This window comes from Taudactylus pleione, unplaced genomic scaffold (genome assembly GCF_031769625.1).
Source record: "Taudactylus pleione unplaced genomic scaffold, aTauple2 ptg000013l, whole genome shotgun sequence".
NCBI lineage: Eukaryota > Metazoa > Chordata > Amphibia > Anura > Myobatrachidae > Taudactylus > Taudactylus pleione.
The window spans coordinates 3,013,204-3,037,938 of NW_028284416.1; the positions used below are offsets into that span (position 1 = coordinate 3,013,204).

General features: G+C 49.9%; 2 protein-coding genes across 6 annotated transcripts in view; one reads left to right on the plus strand and one right to left on the minus strand.

Annotated features, from left to right (window-relative positions):
- Positions 1 to 1,946: 1,946 nt before the first annotated feature.
- On the minus strand, positions 1,947 to 23,288 carry CXXC1 (CXXC finger protein 1). Of its 4 annotated transcripts, none has more exons than XM_088470147.1 (14): positions 23,058 to 23,288; positions 19,696 to 19,805; positions 18,212 to 18,312; positions 17,529 to 17,662; positions 16,176 to 16,334; positions 15,679 to 15,834; positions 14,673 to 14,780; positions 14,349 to 14,533; positions 12,945 to 13,152; positions 12,759 to 12,869; positions 4,758 to 4,807; positions 4,476 to 4,572; positions 4,210 to 4,362; positions 1,947 to 3,427 (listed from the first exon to the last, which is right to left on the minus strand). In XM_088470147.1, exons 1-14 carry the CDS (start codon positions 23,058 to 23,060, stop codon positions 3,281 to 3,283), a joined length of 1,722 nt encoding a protein of 573 aa, XP_088326273.1. In that variant the 5' UTR covers positions 23,061 to 23,288; the 3' UTR covers positions 1,947 to 3,280. The 4 variants fall into 4 exon arrangements, with proteins under 4 accessions (XP_088326273.1, XP_088326265.1, XP_088326258.1 ...); XM_088470139.1 differs by lacking the exon at positions 23,058 to 23,288 and adding an exon at positions 20,055 to 20,376 and having other exon boundaries at positions 16,188 to 16,334; XM_088470132.1 differs by lacking the exon at positions 23,058 to 23,288 and adding an exon at positions 20,055 to 20,375 and having other exon boundaries at positions 16,176 to 16,331.
- Positions 23,143 to 24,735, plus strand: part of LOC148542322 (myoD family inhibitor-like) — a 28,572-nt gene continuing 26,979 nt past the window's right edge. The window contains exon 1 of one of the 2 annotated variants that reach the window (XM_088470161.1): positions 23,143 to 23,248. The gene's annotated coding sequence lies outside the window, so the exon portion shown is untranslated. The other variant, XM_088470156.1, reaches the window with a different exon arrangement.

Below are 24,735 nucleotides of genomic sequence, written 5' to 3' on the forward strand. Positions count from 1 at the left end.
ATGTGTGCGTAATACAAAATGTAGATTGTAAGTTCCAATGTGGCAGGGACTAAAAGCAGGGTTGCATAAAATTGGATTTAAAAAAAAAAATAAAAAACAAATTTATTTGATTTAAGTAGGATTTTTTAAATAAATGTTTAAAAATGTAAAACGTTTACTTAAAAAAATTTTTTAGAAAAAAATCCTATTTAAATCCCAAAAATCTGATTTAAATCAAATAAATCCGTTTTTGCTTTTTTTTTTAAAAAAAAATCCAATTTTATGCAACACTGCTAAAGAGTGTGACTGAATATGGTCTGTAAAGCTCTGCATAATATGTAGGTGCAATATAAATAGAGAGTAATGAATAGGCTGCTTGTGGCAAGTTTTGGTAGCAGACATCATCTGACGGTTAGGCTGAGGTGGGGCATGTGGTAAGTGCATTTGAGCTTTATGCAAATATTATCACAGAGTCTGGGAATCAGACACCGCAAGTAATTTACAGAGGGATCTCCTGACCAAACACCCTAGAAGGCAATGCAATATGGCGGGCGGGATTCTGCTCCTCCAGGCACTCAGTCAGGCCCCAATCACTGCACTAGAAGCCTATCTCCAAAGAACAAGACTCCTGGATGACCCAGGTCCCAACGTTATATATGAGGCACTGGATGATTAGTACACAGACTCTCCAGCTCAGATAGCTGCAAATCACAGGACTGCTTATAGGAAATGTGACCAAGATGTCACATACAACAGGATAACTGATCCCTGTTTAACGGGAGAGAGCTAGCAGAAAATCGTGCTTCTCCATATGATCATCCAGGCCGCAGAAAGAGACGGGGAATAGAGTCAAAAGTCAGACAGTCAAAACTTAGACTGACAAAATGTCAACAGCCAAAAGGTCCACAGGGTAATGAGGTCGACAGTTAAAATGTAGACTAATCAAAAGGTCGACAACCAAAATGTAGACAGTGAAAATGTGGACAATCAAAAGTCGGCATGCATCTCGAACACTGATAACTGTTAGGATAAAATCTTTTGTAAAATAAAATGCGTTGGGTCCCACCCCCCCCATAAAAAAAAAAATCTATAGCCAGCCCGAACTCTTCAGCTTGGGCTGGTATTGGAAAATTGGGGAAAAAACAGCGTGGGGTTCCTCCTATTTCCAATAACCAGCACCAGACTGAACCAGCCAGGGAATAACGCTATAATAGGGAGATACAAAAAAAATGGGGTCTTCTCTCCCGAGACAACCAGCCATGGGCTTTTTTCCTAATACCTGTGGGTGCAATGGTCATGGTTAATGAATAGTAAATAATATTGTTCTTTACAGGCGGAATGCAAGACCCAGCAAGCCTAGAACCACAAGTGCCTGAATGCCTGGGCATTAAGGGCCTGCTGGTACCTATAGTCTATCTGTAAAATATTTAAAAAGTCAAAGACAGTACACACACCTAATATTGTAGCATTTTATTGAAAAAACTTGGGGCCCTGACTTTGAGGGATTGATCCAGCCCTATGCTGACTGGTTTGGGGGTTGGCTAATAGTATAGCAGGGGGGTCCTACTCTGTGTGTCTCCCAGCTATAGTGTTACCCCTCCGGCTGGTTATTGGAAAATAAGGGGAACCTTTCCCGTTTTCTTTCCAATTTTCCAAAATCAGCCCAGGCTGAGAGATCCGGGGCTGGTTATAGATTTGTGGGGGACCCCACAAATTATTTTATTTGTCTTAAATTTAACAACTTAGCTTCCCATTAGCCAGACGGTGCCCTCAGGCTTCTGAGCTGCCAGCTATTAGCAGAGGCTGTGTTATTTTATTGGAACTGTCCACATTTTGGTAATCCAAGTATTGTACCTGTCGACATTATGGTGTCTAAAAGATTTAAATGTCTAAATTGTGATAGTCTAAGTAATATATCCAACCCAAGCCACGATGTTTAAGAAAAACAGAATACAGATGCCATACAATTTAAAAAAGAAAAATCCATTTTTATTGACTAAAAATGGTCACTCTGAGAAAGGTGTTAGCCCTGGAAAGATGTAGCTGGAAACTCCTCCACAAATCCGGGGTCAGTACAGCAGGACGTCTAATCATTACCAATCAACCTTGATCCCTATGGATATATACAGATGTAGAAACTATATCTTATTATAGCCCGATGGACTGAGAGGTTTCTCACCCCTGGAAATACTTCCCTGGGCTCCTATCTCAAAACCAGGTCCCAAACGGCAGCTGGGCAGTTTCATAACCGTGAACATAACACAGGGTTTTAAGCCATCTGTCCACAGCAAACCATGCACTGACCATTACATCAGAAAGCCATTTGTCCACAGGAACGTGTGCATACATTGACCACTGCTAGATAAAACCTTCCACGGGGATTCCTGCTTTTCTGCACGTCTCGATGGTATGCTGATACATTTAAGCCAATTCCACCTTTCTACACTACACAAAAGCAAGACGGGGACAAACCTGAGAAACCGCTGCAACCATAAATGGGGTTTCCACCTTTATGCAACTTTATTTTTTTTTTCCGTAATTATATTATTTCATCTAAAGCACTGACTAATGACATTGCTTTATCTTTTATCTTTACAGCATCCTTCTGTGCCTTTCACCAAAAGCTGAAATCATCCAAGCACAGTCATTTTCTCTGCACTGCAAACAGGAAACGCCACTGCCTATACTACTTTGTACAATGTCCAAGACACTGAACAGCTGTATTATGGGACAGTGCATACAAATGAGGAATAATATAAAGGCTTTGATGAAACACATACAATCACGCCAGAAAAATAAAGTTACAGGTGAGCAATGTAATACGTGAAAGCTGCGTGAAGGTGGGGCTCTCATTTAATGTGCGACAGACGTCCGGGCCACCAAGAATAATGTGGCGCTACAAAGGCTGGAAGTGCTGGGAGTTGTAGTTCCGCAAGAGACTGTTTCGGCTAGTTTCCTAAAGTATTCTCTAATGGAAAGTCTCACGGAAATTTTCTCTACAACAAAATGTTTTCTGCAATCTGGGAAAAGTCCAAATACGTTTCACGCCAATTAGCACTTTGATTCCAACTTTCTGTCACTGTAAGTGGCCAATAACAAACTCATTTAAATTATGGGACGTTCACATACCTATTCTCTGGAGGGATTAAAATATAGGGAAAAAAAAATATGAATTATATTTACAGTCTATTCAAACATCAGATCGGCACCAACTGTGTAAAAAATATTGAACAAACATTGGTTTAATACAAAGCCTTCTCTTTGTGTAGGCAATACAAAACAGAATCGTCGTCCCCCGGGGTCAGCGTTCCGTATGCGTGCGCAGGTCCGTGGTAACAGGGTCGTGCTGGATGGTTTGGTGTAACATAAGAGCCAAGAGCCCCGCTCGATTGGTCATGGCCATGCGGACATTACGTTCTTGTTCAAACAGTTCATCGAGTTTGTACCACTGCAAGGACAGAACACAACAAGGGGCTAAGTGACAGCTGGTTGGGGGCTCGAGGAGACAGAAGAGAAACAGGAAAAAGAATAGAGAGAGGGCGAGCGCTGGAATAAGAACGTCAAGAAAGGAATAAAAGTTCAAGCCCAGTAGCAAGAACGTACAGAGGGCCGGATTCGACCTCGCGTTCCTGCGTAAATATCGGTAACATCGATGCGTCTGGCCAGCCGCAAACACTGCAGCTCTCCTCGAATGCAAATGCAATGGGTAATTTATGCACGCCCATGAAACGGCGTTCAAGCGGTCAGATGCACCTGCGGTTTTCTGACCACACCCCGTTACCACCCCTAAACGCTGACTGCGAGTGGATCCTCTGTGCGAACGTAATGACAAAGCAATCGTGGCGCGTGCGCGCACTGAGTCTTATACGCACGCGCACTGGCAAACAATCGCTTGATCTGCATAAATATCGCCATCGCGTCCGTCAGGAGGTTTCGTAGAATAACATATGGTCGGAAAAAAGGAGCAGATACAATATACAGAAGAGGAAAGGGATGAACCCAGCTACAAGAGCACAAACTCAAAATGAATAAGCGCACTATCAAACAGAGATTCTACTATTGGTGATAAATTGTTGCAAAGTTCTGATGATTACAAGTAATATCGTAAACAGTGCAACCTCTACATGTCTAATAAACACTAATCGGAGCACGCAGTGGAGTAAACGCAGCAGTTCAGGTGTGAGTGAGAAGTCACGGATGCACATACAGTGATAGGAACACGGAACATACCACACGGACACGTTCCAGGTCAACCTCGGCACGTCGCAGCTTTTCCCAACAGTAATGGCGGTTACATTTTCTCTTCGGGACCCGGCAGAACTCGCCTGTCGAGTCAAAGACGTCCTTCACGATGGGACACCCGCACACTTCGTCCGCTGGCACCTGGTGTCCCCGAAAAGACAGAACAACGTCAACAAACCTGAGTCTAGGTTTCTTCATGTGACAAGTTCAGTAGAGAAGATCGATCAAGGAATCATCGACAACTGGATCCTCACCTTGGGGTCTCGGGAATGTTCGGGGCATAGAACCTGAAGTCGCTTGCAGTATGTTTTACTCTGAGGATTGTACACATCACAGAAGAGACGGGTGGCACTGGAAAGAGGTAAAAAAAACTATGTATCACAAAGAAGACATTACTAAGGATAAAGACTAAGGCAGTTAATTTAGAGACTGGAACGGGACAGGAATGCAGTATGGTGATAGCGTGGAAACATCTGGATAAAGTGGTAGATACAATGGGGGAGAGACGGAACAGAGTCAGGTTATACACTACCTACCCCTCGATTCTTGTTGGGTACATGGAGCCAAAGGACGTCTGGCTTTCATACTGAGGAGCAAGAAAAGAAGCAACGATGAATGGAACCAGTTACTTGAAAATAAAAATCATAAGACCCAACATGGATGGGCAGTAACTCACGAGATGGGTGATGGCACCAGAGCTGTGAGTGACGGTACCCGAGCTGTGGGTGACGGCACCCGAGCTGTGGGTGACGGCACCCGAGCTGTGGGTGACGGCACCCGAGCTGTGGGTGACGGCACCCGAGCTGTGGGTGACGGCACCCGAGCTGTGGGTGACGGCACCCGAGCTGTGGGTGACGGCACCCGAGCTATGCTTAAATCGAAGTCATGGACCAGGATTTCTCAAAATGTAGTATGTGCACCCAAAGAGGCCCTCGTCCAAGTTCATGCAGCACATGCGCCTGTTAAACGCGCCTCACAATAAGTTTCATTTAGTGGGAAAGATCAGGGAGATATACAGAACAAGTATGAGGAGGTGTTTTTAATTTTTGAAAAGAAAGTTTGCTCGATTCAAATTTACAGTAGGGGCGTCTATTATAAATATTCGCACCTTGGAAGGGAAGTGAGTGCGACAAAGATATGACATCATCAGTGAATACAGAATCAAAACAAACTTATGTAACCCTGCCCTATATTCAACCTTTCACAGAGAGGAATTCGTCCTGTAGTCTTATAATGGGATCAGCCACCGCTATAGGATTTAGGAGAAGTAATTGGTTTTCTCCTCTACCTCCCTCCCCTCCACGTCTCCATTATTACTACCTTCATCCTCTTAACAGCCCTGTTTAATCTTTCGCTTTCAAACTCTGTAATCAGCCGTACACCAGCCACCGCCCTCCCCACCATGATCGCAGTCCTCACTAGGGACTGGGAACTCCAAAACTTAAAAACAAAGATCTGCTCCATATGGTTTTAATGTATACAGAAAAAGAGGTAACAGGCACGTTTTCTACTTCAGGGTCCATAGGGGGTCCACAGGGTTGACCTTGGGGTATAGCTGGATCTGGATCCACGGGCACCACGCAGTTAAAGCTTTGCTGCTCCCAGGATGCACTTGGGTCCGTCCTCCTCTATACCCCGCCCCGGCCACAGGCACCTCAGTTTTTAGTTGGTGCCCGGCCGGAGTCGGGTCACCCTGTCGCAGTGGGGCTGCAGGAGCAGCCCCTAAGCTTTATTTTAAAAGAAATTTTTTGTTAATTTTTTTTTTCTTCTTTTTTTACACTGTTAGAGCGGCAGCATCAGACTGTCCTTTAGGACGTCCACGCTGCCGCTCCTTCTCCCCGCTGGCGCCGCGACGCCAGTACAGCTCTGGGGATCGCGGCGGGACCCCAGAGCCTGTACTAGCCGGGCTCTGGGGACTCCCTTGACTGCTGCCGGACGCGACGGGGATCAGGTAAGCCGCGGGTCGCCGCGTGCGGCGGCCCGCGGATACTTCAATGCAGTCAGGAGCCTCCGGTCTCTGGGGACAGACCGGAGGCGCTAGCGGCGGCGGCGGGCTCCCCCTCAATTGAGGAATACCCCGCGTGTCCGCTAGACCACCAGGGTATCAGGCTGGTAGCGGGACCGGCAACCCGGGGGTTAATTGCTAGCCAGGGGAGGCAGCCTTCCCTGTCTAGCGGCTCCTCCCCTCAGCTCAGCGCGCCTTTCAACAAGCAGTCTGGCGTCGCTGAGCTGCTCTTATCTTACGGCCACTCCTCCTCTGAGGTCTCCGGCGGCCATCTTTACTGGCACATCGCAGACTCCCAGGCGGTATCAAGTGGACCGGTCCCCCTGTGTACCTCTCCCCTGCTAAAGGACAGTGTACACAGCGCTATAGCCCTCCCAGACACTGAATCTGGGCGGTTGATTGTAGCGGAAGGTGCAGTGAGTACTAACTTTTCTGCATTGTATGTGACTATTGCTAGTGCTGCCTGTCTGTGACTTATTCTCCTTACTGTCAGCTTATAACTATCCCTTTCCATATCCTACGGCCCGGCAGGTGTGTGGGGGAAGGGCGTTTTTCTGAGACCCTCACATATATAAAACACGTATTTGTGGGGTCAGTCACATACTGTTGTGTGCTACACAGTACCATATCTGGGCTGTTGTGTCGCATACTGGTGAGTGCGCGGGTGTTAAAACCGTAATTCCTCTGGTGATACCTATTTCTTGTGTATTTACGGTATCATGTCGGATGAGGAGACTGAGCGCTCTGTGGCTCCTGTGCTATTTTCCTGCAGACGCTGTGCTGCTGGAGTTGATGGGGAGGACTTATCTCAGGATGGTCTGTGCGGGCGGTGCCAGCTGGTACCGGGCCCCTCCAACCCCCCTGTATCACAGGACCCTCCTTGGGCGATGTTTTCACAGGTGCTGGCGTCTATTGCGGACCGGTTATCGGTCCCATCAGCGGTCCCTTCTAGGGCGTTACCGCAGCCCACCATCCCCCATTCCCCGAGGGTTCCACAAATGTTGCGGTCTTCCCCCGGGGCCCAGACTGTGGGTCCTTACTCGGGACTGCCTGTGTATGTGCAGTCTTCCCCAGGGACGCGTCAGTCTGTAGTGCCTTTGCAGAATTTTGCTCCGACGGCTCCTCCGCCTTGGGTGGATGTTCTGTCCAGCTCCGTACAGAGTCTGGCGGCTTCATCCTCGGCGTTTCAGTCCATGTTGCAAGGTGATGTGCCACCAAGGGTGTCTAAACGTCCGGTTGTGAGTTCACTAGCTGCGCAGTTGTCGGACTCGGAAGTGTCCTCAGATGATGGAGAAATCCATGAGGACTCTGACTCTGATGTCATGGGGCAGGAGGTGGAAGCTAAGTCCTCCATTAATGTTCCAGCCTTAGTTAGGGCGGTGCGGGCTATCCTACATGTTGAGGATGATGCGCCGGCTCCTAGGTCGAAGTTTCCTAATTTTAAAAAGGCCAAGGTGACCTCAACTGTGTTCCCCCTGTCTGATCAATTATCGGATCATATGGCGGCGGCCTGGCAATTACCTAGTAAGAGGTTCCATCCACAGAAGAGGTTGGCGGCGAACTATCCTTTTCCTGAAGCTCATTGCAGGAAATGGGAAACTCCGCCGGCGGTGGATTCCCACGTTACCCGCTTGATCAAAAGCGCGACGTTGCCATTGCCGTCTATCTCCTCTTTGAAGGATCCCACGGACAGGAAGGTGGAGACTTGTTTAAAGTCCATTTATTCTCTTTCCGGGGCGGTGGCTCGTCCGTCCATGGCTATCTCCTGGGTGGCTAAAGCCATTGAGGCATGGGCCAATGCCTTGGAGGATACCTTTCCTGATGAGGCTCCGGATATCCAGAGAGCGTTAGTGGGACAGATGCGGGATGCAGCTTCCTATATTGGGGAAGCGTCTTTGGATGCCAGCCTGCTCACTTCTAGGGTGTCGGCTGCAGCGGTATCTGCTCGGCGCTCCCTGTGGCTGAGGTCCTGGAGGGCTGATGCAGATTCAAAAAAGGGTCTGGAGGCCTTGCCTTTTAATGGTGATTTACTATTTGGTCCGGATTTGGACAGAATAGTGGATACTTTGGCTAAGTCCAAGTCGGCTTTTCTCCCTTCGGCCTCTGCGCCGGCTAAAGTGAGGAGCTCTGCCTTTCGGTCCTTTCGGGTTCAGGGTAAGGCCAAGGGCCAGTCCTTCCCGAGACATTCGGCGACCAAGGCCGCACCCAAGCCCAAGAAGCAAGCATGGAGTGCTCGACGCCCTTCTTCCAAGCAGGAGGATAAGCCTGCTGCCTGATGGGACGGGCCTCTCTCTGGGGGACCCCAGAGTGGGAGGCCGACTTCTCCAATTCGCCCAGTGTTGGCACAATACCACCACGGATGCCTGGGTTCGAGAAGTAGTCTCTCAGGGGTACGCCCTGTCTTTTCGGTTCAGGCCGCCCCACCAGTTTTTCTGTACGAGTCCTTCTCTGGACAAGACCAAAGCTGGTCAGATTCAGGTAGCTATAGAATCCTTGCTACAAGCAGGGGTCATTGTTCCCGTTCCGCAGTCTCAGCGCGGGATGGGGTACTATTCTACTGTTTCTGGTACAGAAACCCAATGGTTCTCATCGCCCTATCCTGAATTTGAAGTCTCTGAACAGATACCTCAGAGTTCCCAGGTTCAGGATGGAAACGTTACGTTCCATCATTCTGGCGATGGAACCCGGGGATTATATGGTCTCCCTCGATATCCAGGACGCCTATCTCCATGTGCCCATAGCACCGGCACATCAGCGGTATCTGAGGTTTGCTATCCTGAACCATCACTACCAATTTCGGGCGTTGCCTTTTGGCCTTTCCACGGCTCCGAGGGTGTTCACCAAGGTGATGGCGGTTATGGCTGCCCACCTTCGGGGTCAGGGTCTACGTCTGTTGCCGTACCTGGACGATCTTCTGCTGCTGGCGAGCTCCCCGGAGGTGCTTCTTCGACATCTCCACCTGACCATTGCTTGTCTTCAAGCACACGGGTGGTTGATAAACTGGAAGAAGTCCTCCCTGATTCCATCACAGCGGATGGTTCATTTGGGAGCCCTGCTGGATTCTCGTCAGCAGCGGATTTTCCTGACTCCAGAGAAGGTCTCCTCCCTGCAGCTGCGGATACACAGTTGCCTGAGCAGTTGCCGCCTGTCGGTCCATTCAGCTATGAGAGTTCTGGGGTCCATGGTGTCGACATTCGACATGGTGGAATTTGCCCAGTTCCATTCCCGGCCCCTGCAGGCGCTGATTCTATCGGAATGGAACGGGTTACCTCACCGGATCCGCTCTCAGATGCTGGTGTTGTCCGCGGAGGTTCGGCAGTCTTTGGCTTGGTGGCTTCAGACGGTGCATCTGGTCGAGGGGCGCCCCTTTTGGATCCCGGACTGGGTCCTGCTCACGACGGATGCCAGTCTTCGGGGTTGGGGGGCAGTGACCGGCTCATTATCGCTTCAGGGTCGTTGGTCCGCGGAAGAAGCACTTCTCCCCATCAACATCCTGGAACTGCGGGCTGTGTACAGGGCCCTGCAGTCGTCCGGCCCCGCTCTTCACGGAAGGGCGGTTCAGGTGCAGTCCGACAACGCCACCACGGTGGCGTACATCAACCACCAAGGGGGAACTCGCAGTCGGGCAGCAATGTCGGAGGTGTCTCGCATTCTTGCTTGGGCGGAGTGTCACGTTCCAGCGATCTCGGCAGTCTTCATTCCCGGAGTCCTCAATTGGGAGGCGGACTTCCTCAGCCGTCACGATGTGCATCCCGGGGAATGGTCGCTTCACCCAGAGGTGTTTCAGCTACTCGTGGACAGGTGGGGGCTGCCGGAGCTGGACTTGATGGCCTCCCGTCACAATCACAAGTTGCCCGTTTACGGGTCAAGGACAAGAGACGCAGGCGCCTGTCTGGTAGACGCTCTGTCGGTGAAATGGACGTTTCACCTGGCGTATCTGTTTCCTCCGATATCCTTACTTCCTCGGGTTCTGCGGAAATTCAAGCAGGACGGCGGCACGCTCGTGCTGGTGGCTCCGGCGTGGCCCAGACGTCCTTGGTACTCCGATCTGAGGTGCCTCTCCATCGACGCTCCGTACCTTCTTCCTCAGCGTCGGGACCTGTTGTCTCAGGGGCCCTGCCTTTACCCGGATCTGAGTCGGCTGTCTTTGACGGCGTGGCTCTTGAGACAGCCGTCTTGAGGTCTAGGGGTTTCTCCAGTTCAGTGATTGGTACCATGCTTAGGGCACGCAAGCCTGCCTCCGCGCGGATTTACCACAGGGTGTGGCGCACTTATTTTCAATGGTGTGAATCCAGAAACTATGATCCGCAGGTTTTCCGGGTTTCCAGAATCTTGGAATTTCTTCAATCGGGTTTGGACCTCGGCTTACGCCTGGCCTCTCTGAAGGTTCATGTGTCTGCTTTGTCCGTGTGGTTTCAGCGACGGATTGCTACACTGCCAGATGTTTACACCTTTTTCCAAGGTGTTCTCAGGATCCAGCCTCCCTTCGTGCCTCCGGTGGCTCCGTGGGACTTGACGGTGGTACTGAGGGTCTTGCAGGGTCCTCCTTTTGAGCCGCTTGAGTCGGTGGAGCTCAAGTGGCTGACGTTTAAGACCATTTTTCTCCTGGCAATTGCTTCGGCCAGGAGGGTTTCAGAATTGGGGGCGCTTTCCTGTCGCCCTCCTTTTCTGATTTTTCACCAGGACAGGGCAGTGCTCCGCACGCGTCCTGAGTTTTTGCCCAAAGTGGTTTCAAAGTTCCACATTAATCAGGAACTTGTTGTGCCAGCTTTTCAGTCACCTGATCTTTCGGCTGGTGAGGCTTCCTTGGATGTGGTCCGGGCACTTAGAATTTATGTGGACCGGACTGCTTCGGTTAGGAAGTCGGATTCTTTGTTTGTCCTCTTCGGTTTTCACAAGAGGGGTTGGCCTGCCAACAAGCAAACGTTAGCCCGTTGGCTTCGTTCAGTTATTTGTGAGGCTTATGCGCAGGAGGGTTTACCTGTGCCAGCCTCTGTTAAGGCTCATTCCACTCGTTCTGTGGGTCCCTCTTGGGCTGCTAGACGTGGCGCCTCCGCTGTTCAGCTGTGTAAGGCGGCTACTTGGTCTTCAATTCAGACGTTTTTGAGGTTTTATGCGTTTGACACCTTCGCCTCTCAGGATGCATCCTTTGGGCGCCGGGTACTCCTTTCAGCACAGGAGCGTCCCCGCCCTTAGTTGAACTGCTTTGGGACATCCCCAAGGTCAACCCTGTGGACCCCCTATGGACCCTGAAGTAGAAAACAAGAGATATGGTAAGAACTTACCTTTGTTATCTCTGTTTCTACGAAGTCCATAGGGTCCACAGGGCGCCCGCCCTGACGCACCTGGCTTCAAATGGGCTGTGTGGCTGGTCACCGGTTTTCCGTCTCCCATTTCTGTGAGTATGGTTTCTTGTGTGTTCCAGTCTTCCTTCTCTCTGTTTAGTCTCCTCCTCCGGCCTTAGCTGCTTACCAACTGAGGTGCCTGTGGCCGGGGCGGGGTATAGAGGAGGACGGACCCAAGTGCATCCTGGGAGCAGCAAAGCTTTAACTGCGTGGTGCCCGTGGATCCAGATCCAGCTATACCCCAAGGTCAACCCTGTGGACCCTATGGACTTCGTAGAAACAGAGATAACAAAGGTAAGTTCTTACCATATCTCTTGTTATTTCAAGCAGACTGATAGAGCGGGGGAGTATCCGTGGAAAATATATTATAGGGAACACTCATTACAAATATTATTGTAAGTTTAATTACAACGTGTGCAATGTTACTAATTTCTCTGTAGTGTAGTGCGAGTTTATATACGCCATAGCAACGTCAACTCATTAGACCGACTCCTATGGTTGAAAAATCGAACAAAAAACAAAAACAGACATGTACAGTAATAATCTATGGAGCAACTGCACAATCCCTCTTCTCCGCATCCCCAATTCTACATCACTGGAACCAGAAAGTCGCCTGGAGGGGATCAGTATGTAATACCGCCAGCCGCATGGAAGCTTCTAAGGTAAGTAAAACTAACCCTATTCTACCCCCTAACCCTCCGGTAGGGGTGTCTAACCTTAACCTCTTCCCCTAGTGCCTAACCCTAATCCCCCCCTAAGTACCTAAACCTAACCCCCCCTTCCCCACAGCCTAAACCTAAGTCTCCCGGGGGGGGGGTGCCTAAGCCTAACCTCCCCCCGGGGGTGCCTAACCCTAACCCCTCCTTCCCCTAGCCTAACTCCAAGTCTCCCGGGGGAGGTGCCTAACCCTAAGTCCCCCCCGGGATCCCCTAACCCAACCAAACCCCCCCCCCCCTCCCTGCGGCTGTCCGCACCCGGCTTACCTTCGATCGGTATGTCGGGTGTCAGTCTCCCGGTGTAGGCCTGACAGGCATCGTGATTTCGACGCCTGTCATTAGTACCTTGCTGGGAATTGACAGTCGGGAAGCAGGCGGTCGGCATTGCGACCATCGGCTCCCTGACTGCATGCCGCCCGGAGAACCGCCCCAATCTTTATTCCGCTACAGGGTTACTCCACAATTACTGACCTTGGCGTAGCAGCGCTCCATGTGCCTCAGAGCTACTTTGGGGTTGATCGGGTGGCCACAAGACACGCAGAAGATCTGGAGGTCGGTGTCATCGCTGTCCCCGTCATTGGTCTGGAACGAAGGTGCATAAGTGTGAGCGTTGTCTTGTGCAATCCCCCCCACCCAACGGCCCAGAACTGCCCGTACCTCCTCGTCCTCTCTGATGTGCTGCTGCTTGGCTTTGCCGATTAAGGCCTCCAACTCGTGGAAGCGACGCTCCATCTCCTGCAGTTTGGTGCGCGCCTGCTGCTGCTCTCGACGGATCCGCTCCAGTAACTTCTTGCCTTGTTCCTCGGCGACGCACGGACTCTGCTGCCACTGCTGTATGCGCTGGGGGAGGATCTCATAGATCCGGCTGTGGCGAATTAAGAGAGCGAAACAATGACAATGCAGCCACTCAGGAAAACATAGCACTGAAGAGCGCTTTAAAAGAGACGATGAGAGAATAACAGATAACAGAACCCTCAATGACAGAACCAGCTGAGACATTTAAAGTGGGTTTTAAACTTCATAAATATTTTTTAGCGGGGATGTAAGTGCCCTCCTGCAGCTTTTACCACTTAAGGTGCGTGCATACTAGACGATATGCTCCCTGAGCGATATCGTGTAGTGTGTCCCCGGCAGGCTGTGCTCAATGTCGTTCATGACATTGACCACACCCGCTGAACGATATCATTAACGATATCGTTCAGCGCCGGGCTCTCTTCCCCCATTCCCCAACATGCAGCAACCTGACGATGTCGTCAGGTTGGCCTGCATGTTAACCCGATGAACGATAACGACGAACGACCCGCGGGAACGCGCGTCGTCGTTATCGTTCATCGTTTTGGTGTAAAAAATGGACGATAAAGTGGACGACTGAACGATAACAATATCGTTCAGTCGTCCACTTTAATCGCCAAGTGTGTACGCACCATTACATGACTTTATCTTTCTAGCTCCCTGCTTTTCAGCCATGTACTTACATGATCTGCTGTGCGCCCGGCATTGGCTACAATTATAGCCGACGAGCAGCTTTGTGTTTTGCATCCCATGGCAACGGAAAATAAACATCTCTACGTGATGATATAAAACATACTTTAAAAGCACTGAATGAAATAAGATGTTATCTGATAAGTCGTGATTAGTAAAAGATGCGGGTGGGCACAAACTATAGCCAATATGTTTAAGTTAATAAAAAGTAGATAACATCCGTCGAGATAGCTACAAAAAGTTTGTTCCCATCTAATAGTAATAAATAAAATTTTTGTATTTTTTATTATGTCCTACCAAAAAAAAAACAGAAATCCATAGAGGCGGCAGTCATTTTGTGGACTGTAGTAATGTTCAATCGCTATAAATTCACTAGGGTAACGCTGTCACCTGGGTGATGTCACGGACTCCTAGTGAAGTGATAGTCGACAAAATGGCTGCCTCCAGCCTGTATAGCCTGCATGTAGACCCTAAAGGACACAGCAGGAAAAATGCAGGGATACGTGATATCAGGGTCACCAGTCAGATGATGCATCTAGAGCTCAGAGGAAGAGAATGTCTCAGTTCTGCTGAACTTACTTAGCGGCCAGTTTCATGCCACAGTCATCCGAGCAGTACTTAGAGTTGGCCCGGGCGGGCTGCACACAGCTGGGCCCCAGACACTGGCGCAAGGAGGAGAAATCTCTGCTTTCGAAGCGCTCAGAGTGCTTGGCCTTGTCCTTGTGTCGCTGTTTCTGTTTGTGTCTCTTGTACTTATCATCCTTCTGAATAATACAAATAATGAATAGAACAGTGAGAAAGAGCTGAGCAGGCTGCTGGGATACAAAGAGCGTGCCAGCACTATGGCGGGACCTCATGAGCCATGGCAACTTCTCAAAGTAATGGGCATACGCTTTAAACTACCTTTTTGTCCGACTTCTTCTCGCGCCTCTTGACGTGCTTGACTTTAACGGCTCTTTTCCTCAGGACAGAGTCGAGAAATGGCGTGTCATCTGTGTCGCTGAGCCAGGGCTGTGGAAATAAAAGTATGATTAACAGAATACGGACACCTACAAGAACCTCCCTCTAGTTATCACAATGCTGGACCTACAACAACCTCCCTCTGGTTATTATAATGCTGGATCTACAAGGACCTCCCACTGGTTACCAAAGTGCTGGACCTACAAGTGCCTGTTTCTTGATACCATAATTCTGGGCCTTCAAGAACCTCTCTCTGGTTGTTATAATGCTGGATCTACAATAAACTCCTTCTGGTTATCATATGCTGGATCTACAAGAACCTCCTTCTAGTTATCATAATGCTGGATCTACAAGAACCTCCTTCTGGTTATTATAATGCTGGATCTACAATAAACTCTTTCTGGTTATTATAATGCTGGACCTAAAAGTGCCTGTTTCTTGCTAGCATAATTCTGGACCTTCAAGAACCTCCCTCTTGTTACTTCAATGATGAACTTACAATAACATCCCTCTGGTTACCACAATGCTGGACCTACAGTACAAGAACCTCCCTCTGTTTACCACAATTCTGGACTTATGTGGACCTACCTCTGGTTACCACAATGCTGGACCTACAAGAACCTCCATCTGGTTACCACAATGCTGGAACTACAAGAACTTCCATTTGGTTATCAAAGTTCTGGATCTATATGGACCTCCTTCTGTTACCACAATGCTGAACCTATTAAAACTTCCCTCTGGTTACAATGCTGGACCAACAAGAACCTCCCATTGTTTACCACAATACTGGACCTACAGTACAAGTACCTCACTCTGGTTAACTCAATGCTGAACCTACAAGACCCTCCTTCTGGTAAACACAATTCTGGACTTACAAGAACCTCTCTTTGGTTGCCACAATGATGGACAGACAAGAACCTCCCTTTGCTCCCGGGCAAAGCTCAATTACCAGGTTGTGGTCATCGAAGGCTCCTCCGGCACAAAGTTCCTGATACAGGTCTGGATCCATAGGAAGATCATCGTCAGACAAAGAATCACCCAAGCTTGGTGGTTCCGGTGTGTCTCTAAACACCGAGAGTTCGTCGTCTTTCACCCGCAGCATTTTCTGAGGAACAAAAGCACCCAAAGCTGTGAGAAGCTCTAATGTCAGATCGGTTGATTCTTACACCAAGTGACATTAGGGGGTAATACGCTTGGCTTTACATTACTCAAAGGCGCCAAAGCTACTTGACTCTCAGGGCTTACTGCACCTTTGAGCAATATTAGTAAATACCATGGACTGTTCCAAGGAAGGAACACACATGACAGGGGGAAAGTTGCTTTTATAGCAGTGCACCACCACCGAAAGAGCAGGAAAGGTTGATGGCCAGAAGACGAAGATAATTGGATAATAGAGATGGTTACAGGAGCACAGAAATTAAAAAGCGCAGAAAATAAATCTCTTACTCTTGCTCTCACTTGACATTGACGTAAGCGACACTTTTGACGAATCTTGTTGGGACCCCCAAACTTCTTCATGTCTCTGCAAAAATCACACTGACCGCAGTCCTCGGTACGGCTGCAAGATTCGCACTCCCCACACATGCGGGCAGACCTTTTAATCTGCTGTTGAAATAACAGTCACAGATCGTTCCCAATTTCCCTGCATCAACGCAACACTAATATTTTCTATTCTCCAAACTGCGCGGGAAGCATCAGCGCGCACCTGTCGCCAGCCCACAGGGGAGGGAGGGGGCAGTTATTTTGTGGGATGAACCAATGTTCATGGCAGTGTGACCAATCAATTCACTCCGAACCAGTGACATCACTGCGGGACACCGCTGCATCCTCAAGAATACTGGTTAGGCCCACAATGTGGCTGCTTCCGCTGCGTAAAAAGCCGCATGTATACTCCACGCATCCAAGGCGTTAGTAAATGCACACATCCCGCCGCGGCATACCATTCACAACACACATGTACATCTCGCAGATACTACAACAGAAAAACACCTGGAATGAAACACAACACATTAAATGGCGGGGGCCGCGCTCTCGGCCTGATTTTGAGATGGACGCAAAGGCGATTACGTACGCATATCGAGGGAATGTTTGCCATCGTGCGTGCGCAGCCATCGCACTGCGATTACGGACACACATAGGAATCCATCGCTGAGTGAGTGACAGGCTGTCAGCGTTTGGGGGTGGTCAATAAAACGAGAGTGTACCTGACCGTTTAAACGCCTTTACATGGGCGTGCAAAAATTAGCCCTTGCGTTCACCTACGCAGCATGAGAGCTCTCTGCGTGTCAGGAGCAGGGTTGCGTAAAACTGGATTTAAAAAAAAAAAAATCAAAAACAGATTTATTTGATTTAAATCAGATTTTTTGGGGGATTTAAATAAACAATTTTTAAAATAAAAAATCCTAAGTAAACGTTTAAAATTTTTAAACCTTTATTTAAAAATGTTTTAATAAAAAGCCTATTTAAATCAAATAAATCAGTTTTTCGATTTTTTTTTTTTAATCCAATTTTATATAACCCTGGCGGAGAGCTGCCGAGTCTGCGGCTGGTCAGACCTGCCGCAAGGGCAAAATGGCCGCCCAATGTGCGTCATTGTTACCGATATTTATGCAAGTAGGCGACGTCGTATGCATATGAGAAGGCGGCGGTGGGCGTCCCTATGCTCGGGGAAGCTTTGTAACTATTACCATATTTCCGCCGCTGCTTTGCGTATAAAATCGTAGCTGCGATCGCATTAGCGTCCATCTGCGAATCAGGCGCTCTGTCCTATGTGGTGCCCTATGTTTCCCGGCTTCTTACTTTACTGCCGCTGCTGGTGCTGTTCCTCCTCCTGTCGTTCCTCATGGCCTCCTCGTTCTCATCTCTCTCCGGGTCTCTCTCCCTGTCCTTAGACTTCTTGTGTCGGTATTTGATCTCCAGATGTGGGTGTTTCTCTAAATGAGGAAGTGAAACGGACAGATTTACATTCCAGACCTTTAAATGGGCAAAACACTGCCGGTAATTGCTGCCGTGCACCGAGTCGGGCCCCTATAAAATCTCTGCACGTTTCTATTTGTTCCCTAATGATATACCTTTATGGTTATATAGGCTCCTGCTTCCCTTTAATACCCGCTTTTCACCCCCCCGCTCCACTCTCTCACCTTGCACTATCCTCGTCTCCAGCGCGCTCCTGCTCACCGTCAGTGGCTCTGGTCCTATCTGCCCATTATCCCAGGGCACTGGGCCATTGTCTGTTACTGGTATTAAACAGTAATTATAATGCCGTTTGATATTTTTCCCCCTTGCAAAGTGCGTTTGAACCGTTTTATATTATACTGTTTATAGCATTTAAATTTTCTCTGGACGCTTGGTGGCGCCATATAGATAAAGAGATAATAATACACAGCCAACACATAACACGACACACATCTCTGCATCAACTCACTTCTTCTGCGCCAACACTGTTCCATACCCTGCCACCACCACACCGCTGCGGTCATTACCTCGGCACTGCATGCAGTACCACTCCCGGATAGCCTTCGCCATTTTCTCCGTGATGTTGATGCAGTCGCCATGGAACCATTCATTGCAGTGATCACACCCGCTGTACAGACATAAAAACGTAAATGGCCGATGTGTGATCCATTAAGTGGATGATCTGTATGAGGCTGGGTCACAGCTACACATTTGTACATGAATAGGATGTCAGGACAGGACCGCGGAGCCTAAAACTTATTGCTGGCGTCAGGTTTGACTTGTTTTTAATTTTTCTACAAACGTCAATCAATATAGTTATTCCAGGATCGTTGTCTAACATTGACAGTAACACCTATATACTGTATATCATCCTCTATACACACTAAGGGCCGTATTCAATTTGGAGCAAAAAGTGCGTTTCGGCAAAACTTTGTCGGCGATGACGTCATTTTCGCCGATTTCATTTCCCCGTATTCAATTTCCCCAACTTTTCGCCGGTGCAAAAAGTTTGCGCATTGTAACCAGCGGAAAAGTATCGGCAATGGATGCCCGGCGGAAAGAAATGCAGAATCGGTATTTTGGGGTGTAAAATTGCGGCAACCACCCTAAATCCTTTGTACACCCCCCTTGACGCTAATTGCATAAAAAAAACCACAAAAAAACCCCACTAAAGACCCCCCGAAAAAGCACTTTGAAAAAATGGGCGAAAAAAAATCAAAGTAGGAATACAAAATCAAAAAGTAGTGAAATAGCTTTTGGGGGTGTCTGGAAGTATGGGGGAGGTGTTTTTGGACCGCAGGTGTTTGCTGAAGGTGCGTTTTTGGCGCTATTTAATGCTTTACTTCAGCAACTTTAAAATGCTTGCACCCATTTTCATGTACCCCAAATTTGATGGGAATACTTATTTCCCCCCAAAAAATTGCTAAATACTATTCTTCACCCCTGTCACCAAAGACGCTAAATAGCACCTATTGAGACCATTGAAAGACCCCAAATACCTTCAGCAGGACTGATCGAGGGTACCCATAGTGAACCCCCATGTCAGAGCATCTTTTGGGAGGGGTCAGGCTGATGTCCCCAAAAACAACAGGGCTTTTCGCCTGTTTGAGTTTCGCCGCGTCCCGTTTTGGCGGATTTGGAATTGAATACGGGGTGACACGCGCGATACTTTTTCATGGCGAAAAGTCCGCCCTCGGACTTTTCACTTCAAATTGAATACGGGCCTAAGTATATTAGTACATGCCCCGCTTTACCTGGTTAATGAAACAATTGTAACAGCTTTATTTTCCATTACATGAATAAATAATGAATTTGTCCTGCGCATTCTAATTAAATGCACCACACAGATAATAAACAAACACAAACCATATTGGCCGCCTCTAATAGACAGCCTGACAGACAACAAAAGTAAAAGTCTCACTAATAGTATCAATATAGAATTAGCAGATAATGGCATACTATATAACTGCATCGTGTAAGCATAATATACCCGTAATAAGTCACGTCTTACATCATGAAGCAGTTGATATCCGGCTTGCGACACACGCAGTACACAGGGGCATTCTCCCCATTTTCCGTCTCTCCTAAACCGACCAAATCGGGGTCAGAAAACTCACTCTCCTGTGGACCAATACAGACACGATCAGCCTCACGTCATCATCACAGGGGCATCGGGTCCCGATAAGACACTTCATGCTACACAGCACAAAGGAAGGGACACTATGCTGGATACTGAAGCTGTTATGAGTCATGTGTAAAAAGAACATATCTCCAGGACACTAATTGTATTGTGGCTGGCTAACGATGATCTTGTACAGAGGAGTGCTGAGAGCATGTAATCAGATAGACAAGTATAATATCAGCACTGACCACTAGGTGTCCCCTCATCAGAAGTAAAGTAGTTCTGTCTGTTTCCAGATATAAATCAGACGGGTTCTCTGCAATCCAGACATAAGAGAATAAATGGATGGGGTCTTTTTTATGTACATACAGGTGAATGAAGGGTCTGTGTTGTATGCATATGGGTGACTGGGGCTCTGCGCTGTGTGCAGGCGGGTGACTGGTATATATGTCTGTGCTGTGTATATATACAGGTGACTGGGTGTGGGGAAATCTGTGCTGTGTACATACGGGTCACTGAGAGGGGGAGCTCTGTGCTGTGTACATACGGGGGACTGGCGGGGGGAGCTCTGTGCTGTGTACATACGGGAGACTGGGGGGAGCTCTGTGCTGTGTACATACAGGGGACTGGGGGGGAGCTCTGTGCTGTGTACATACGGGGGACTGGGGGTGAGCTCTGTGCTGTGTACATACGGGGGACTGGGGGTGAGCTCTGTGCTGTGTACATACGGGGGACTGGGGGGAGCTCTGTGCTGTGTACATACGAGTGACTGGGGGGGGAGCTCTGTGCTGTGTACATACGAGTGACTGGGGGGAGCTCTGTGCTGTGTACATATACCGGTGACTGGGGGAGTCTGTGCTGTGTATATATACCGGTGACTGGGGGGGAGCTCTGTGCTGTGTACATACGAGTGACTGGGAGGGAGCTCTGTGCTGTGTACATACGAGTTACTGGGGGGGGGAGCTCTGTGCTGTGTACATACGGGGGACTGGGGGGGAGCTCTGTGCTGTGTACATACGAGTGACTGGGGGGGGAGCTCTGTGCTGTGTACATACGAGTGACTGGGGGGGGAGCTCTGTGCTGTGTACATATGGGTGACTGGGGGGGAGCTCTGTGCTGTGTACATACGGGTGACTGGGGGGGAGCTCTGTGCTGTGTACATACGGGTGACTGGGGGGAGCTCTGTGCTGTGTACATATGAGTGACTGGGGGGGAGCTCTGTGCTGTGTACATAAGGGGGACTGGGGGGGGAGCTCTTTACTGTGTACATACGGGGGACAGCTCTGTGCTGTGTACATATAGATGACTGGGGGGGAGCTCTGTGCTGTGTACATACGGGTGACTGGGGGGGAGCTCTGTGCTGTGTACATACGGTTGTCTGGGGGGAGCTCTGTGCTGTGTACATACGGGTGACTGGGGGGAGCTCTGTGCTGTGTACATACGGGTGACTGGGGGGGAGCTCTGTGCTGTGTACATACGGGTGACTGGGGGGAGCTCTGTGCTGTGTACATATGGGTGACTGGGGGGAGCTCTGTGCTGTGTACATACGGGTGACTAGGGGGGAGCTCTGTGCTGTGTACATATGGGTGACTGGGGGGGAGCTCTGTGCTGTGTACATACGGGGGACCGGGGGGGAGCTCTGTGCTGTGTACATACGGGTGACTGGGGGGGAGCTCTGTGCTGTGTACATATAGATGACTGGGGGGGGAGCTCTGTGCTGTGTACATACGGGTGACTGGGGGGGAGCTCTGTGCTGTGTACATACAAGTGACTGGGGGGGGAGCTCTGTGCTGTGTACATATGGGGAACTGGGGGGGAGCTCTGTGCTGTGTACATACGGGTGACTGGGGGGGAGCTCTGTGCTGTGTACATACGGGTGACTGGGGGGGAGCTCTGTGCTGTGTACATACAAGTGACTGGGGGGGGAGCTCTGTGCTGTGTACATACAAGTGACTGGGGGGGAGCTCTGTGCTGTGTACATACGGGTGACTGGGGGGAAGCTCTGTGCTGTGTACATACGGGGGACTGGGGGAAGCTCTGTGCTGTGTACATACGGGTGACTGGGGGGGAGCTCTGTGCTGTGTACATACGGGGGACTGGGGGGAGCTCTGTGCTGTGTACATACGGGGGACTGGGGGGGAGCTCTGTGCTGTGTACATACGGGGGACTGGGGGGCAGCTCTGTGCTGTGTACATACGGGGGACTGGGGGGGAGCTCTGTGCTGTGTACATACGGGGGACTGGGGGGAGCTCTGTGCTGTGTACATATACCGGTGACTGGGGGAGTCTGTGCTGTGTATATATACCGGTGACTGGGGGGGAGCTCTGTGCTGTGTACATACGAGTGACTGGGAGGGAGCTCTGTGCTGTGTACATACGAGTTACTGGGGGGGGGAGCTCTGTGCTGTGTACATACGGGGGACTGGGGGGGAGCTCTGTGCTGTGTACATACGAGTGACTGGGGGGGAGCTCTGTGCTGTGTACATACGAGTGACTGGGGGGGGAGCTCTGTGCTGTGTACATACGGGTGACTGGGGGGAGCTCTGTGCTGTGTACATACGGGTGACTGGGGGGAGCTCTGTGCTGTGTACATACGGGTGACTGGGGGGGAGCTCTGTGCTGTGTACATACAGGGGAATGGGGGGAGCTCTGTGCTGTGTACATACGGGTGACTGGGGGGGAGCTCTGTGCTGTGTACATACGGGTGACTGGGGGGAGCTCTGTGCTGTGTACATATGAGTGACTGGGGGGGAGCTCTGTGCTGTGTACATAAGGGGGACTGGGGGGGAGCTCTTTACTGTGTACATACGGGGGACAGCTCTGTGCTGTGTACATATAGATGACTGGGGGGGAGCTCTGTGCTGTGTACATACGGGTGACTGGGGGGGAGCTCTGTGCTGTGTACATACAAGTGACTGGGGGGAGCTCTGTGCTGTGTACATACAAGTGACTGGGGGGGAGCTCTGTGCTGTGTACATACGGGTGACTGGGGGGAAGCTCTGTGCTGTGTACATACGGGTGACTGGGGGGGAGCTCTGTGCTGTGTACATACGGGGGACTGGGGGGGAGCTCTGTGCTGTGTACATACGGGTGACTGGGAGGAGGGGGGGGGGTCTGTGTTCTCTTTGTCCCTTAGATCCGCCAGGCTGCAGTGAGCGCGGGCAGAACATAGGACATGCGTGTAACATACATGGCGGGGGCCCCGGTGCCTGACACATACACACACACACTCCGGTATTGTTATTATCTCACCATCTCGGCCGTTTCCGGTCTTCTGTCTCCACTCTCCGCGACCCCTGACTGATTTCCGGTTCCGGGTCACAGCCGGTGGCGTCACATCCGGTGATCTGCAGTAGCTTCTGGATGGAATCATAGACATGGAGAGAGAACAACAAGCTCCATATAACGCGCACAGCAGCGTCCCTGCAGCAGCCTATAGAGCAGTATGGGTCAGGGAGCAGCACTCTGTCCTGCTGGTATATAGGGGGAGAATCCCTGGCAGATAGCTGCAATAGGCGCCTTAGGGAGAAGCCAGCGACTGCGTACGCCACCCAAACACCTGGAGATCGCAAGCGCAGTCAGCCCGATCCGTCCGTCAACGTATAACGGTTCAGACGGAAACACTGGGCCTGGTTCCGAGTCGCAGGAAATGCCGATATTCTCGCAAATGGTCGATGCTTATCACCAGTGCGTGCGTGGGAGTCGCTATAAAGTCGCGCAGCGCGTGCGTCTCGTGGGTACGCACAGAGGCGCAGTAGCGATTGAAAGGCGCTGTATCATAAATGTATTGGGAAAAGTGCTGGGCGCGTCGCTTAATTTTTTTGCGAATTCGGACACTTCATCGCCCACGTTGGAGGCCGCACTCTGACGGAGATTCTGCACCTAGCACAGGGCTAGCGTAGGTTTCGATGGTGCCACCAATGACGGAGGCTAAATACTTGCTGAGCGGGATTGTTCCGTCTAAGGGCTCAATCTTGTTAGGTGCGAGTTTGTTTCTTGATACTCGCAGCGAAGCGCGCTCCCGAGAATTCTCCAATCCAATTAAAAATGCCTATTCGCACTACTCGCAGTGGAGGGGTGCGAAATGACTGCCAAATTAGATTTGGCAGTCAACATCGACAGCTTGCCCCCTTTGGTGCGAGACCCGGAGTTGGCCGTTGCTAGCCGGGTCTCGCGCATGCGCACGACGGAGCCGGCTCCGTCATGCGCATTGGGCCACCATCGACCCGGTTGCGAGCAGACAGCGCTTGCGACTGGGTCTGAATCAGGCTCTCAGTCTGAAGCTGGCCACACACATGGCGATCTGCACACGATCAGCTTTTGTGTACGATTTCCCTTGAAACTCTCCCCGGCAGCTCTGCACACGATCTCCACACAATTTGGTGTCCAATCTTCAAACAATCTCTCCTGCAGTCAGACTGTCAACGTGCGTCGTGTCCTAGATTGTCAGATCTGCCCTACTGCACGGCAGATCTGACGATGCGACCAGCGGGGACTCACGATTTACTCAGGATTTGGCCATATTTTACACGATCTGTCGTTCCAATGTGTCGGAATCGGCCAGATCACGTAAAATATCACTGTGTGTGGCCAGCTTAACTTATTCAGTGTGAGTTACTAATTGGATTGCAAAATTAATTCACTATGTGAATTCAAAGTGAAAATAACAACTTGCAATTCTCACCTAATTGGATTGACCCCTAAAAGTGGGCGTCTCCTTAGATATTCAGACGCATGCTTGTACACCAGGGGAAGGACTGATACCAGAATTAGCATAAAGTCACAGACACAGTTTCGACAAAAAATGCGCTAGGGCAGTGGCAGGAGCATGCGACTGAAATATCCGCAGTGGATGGGACGGCATTCTCGTCGAAGATGCACGGATGTTCTGCATGCGCGGTTGGATTCTCGAATCACAGTAACTTCTGTG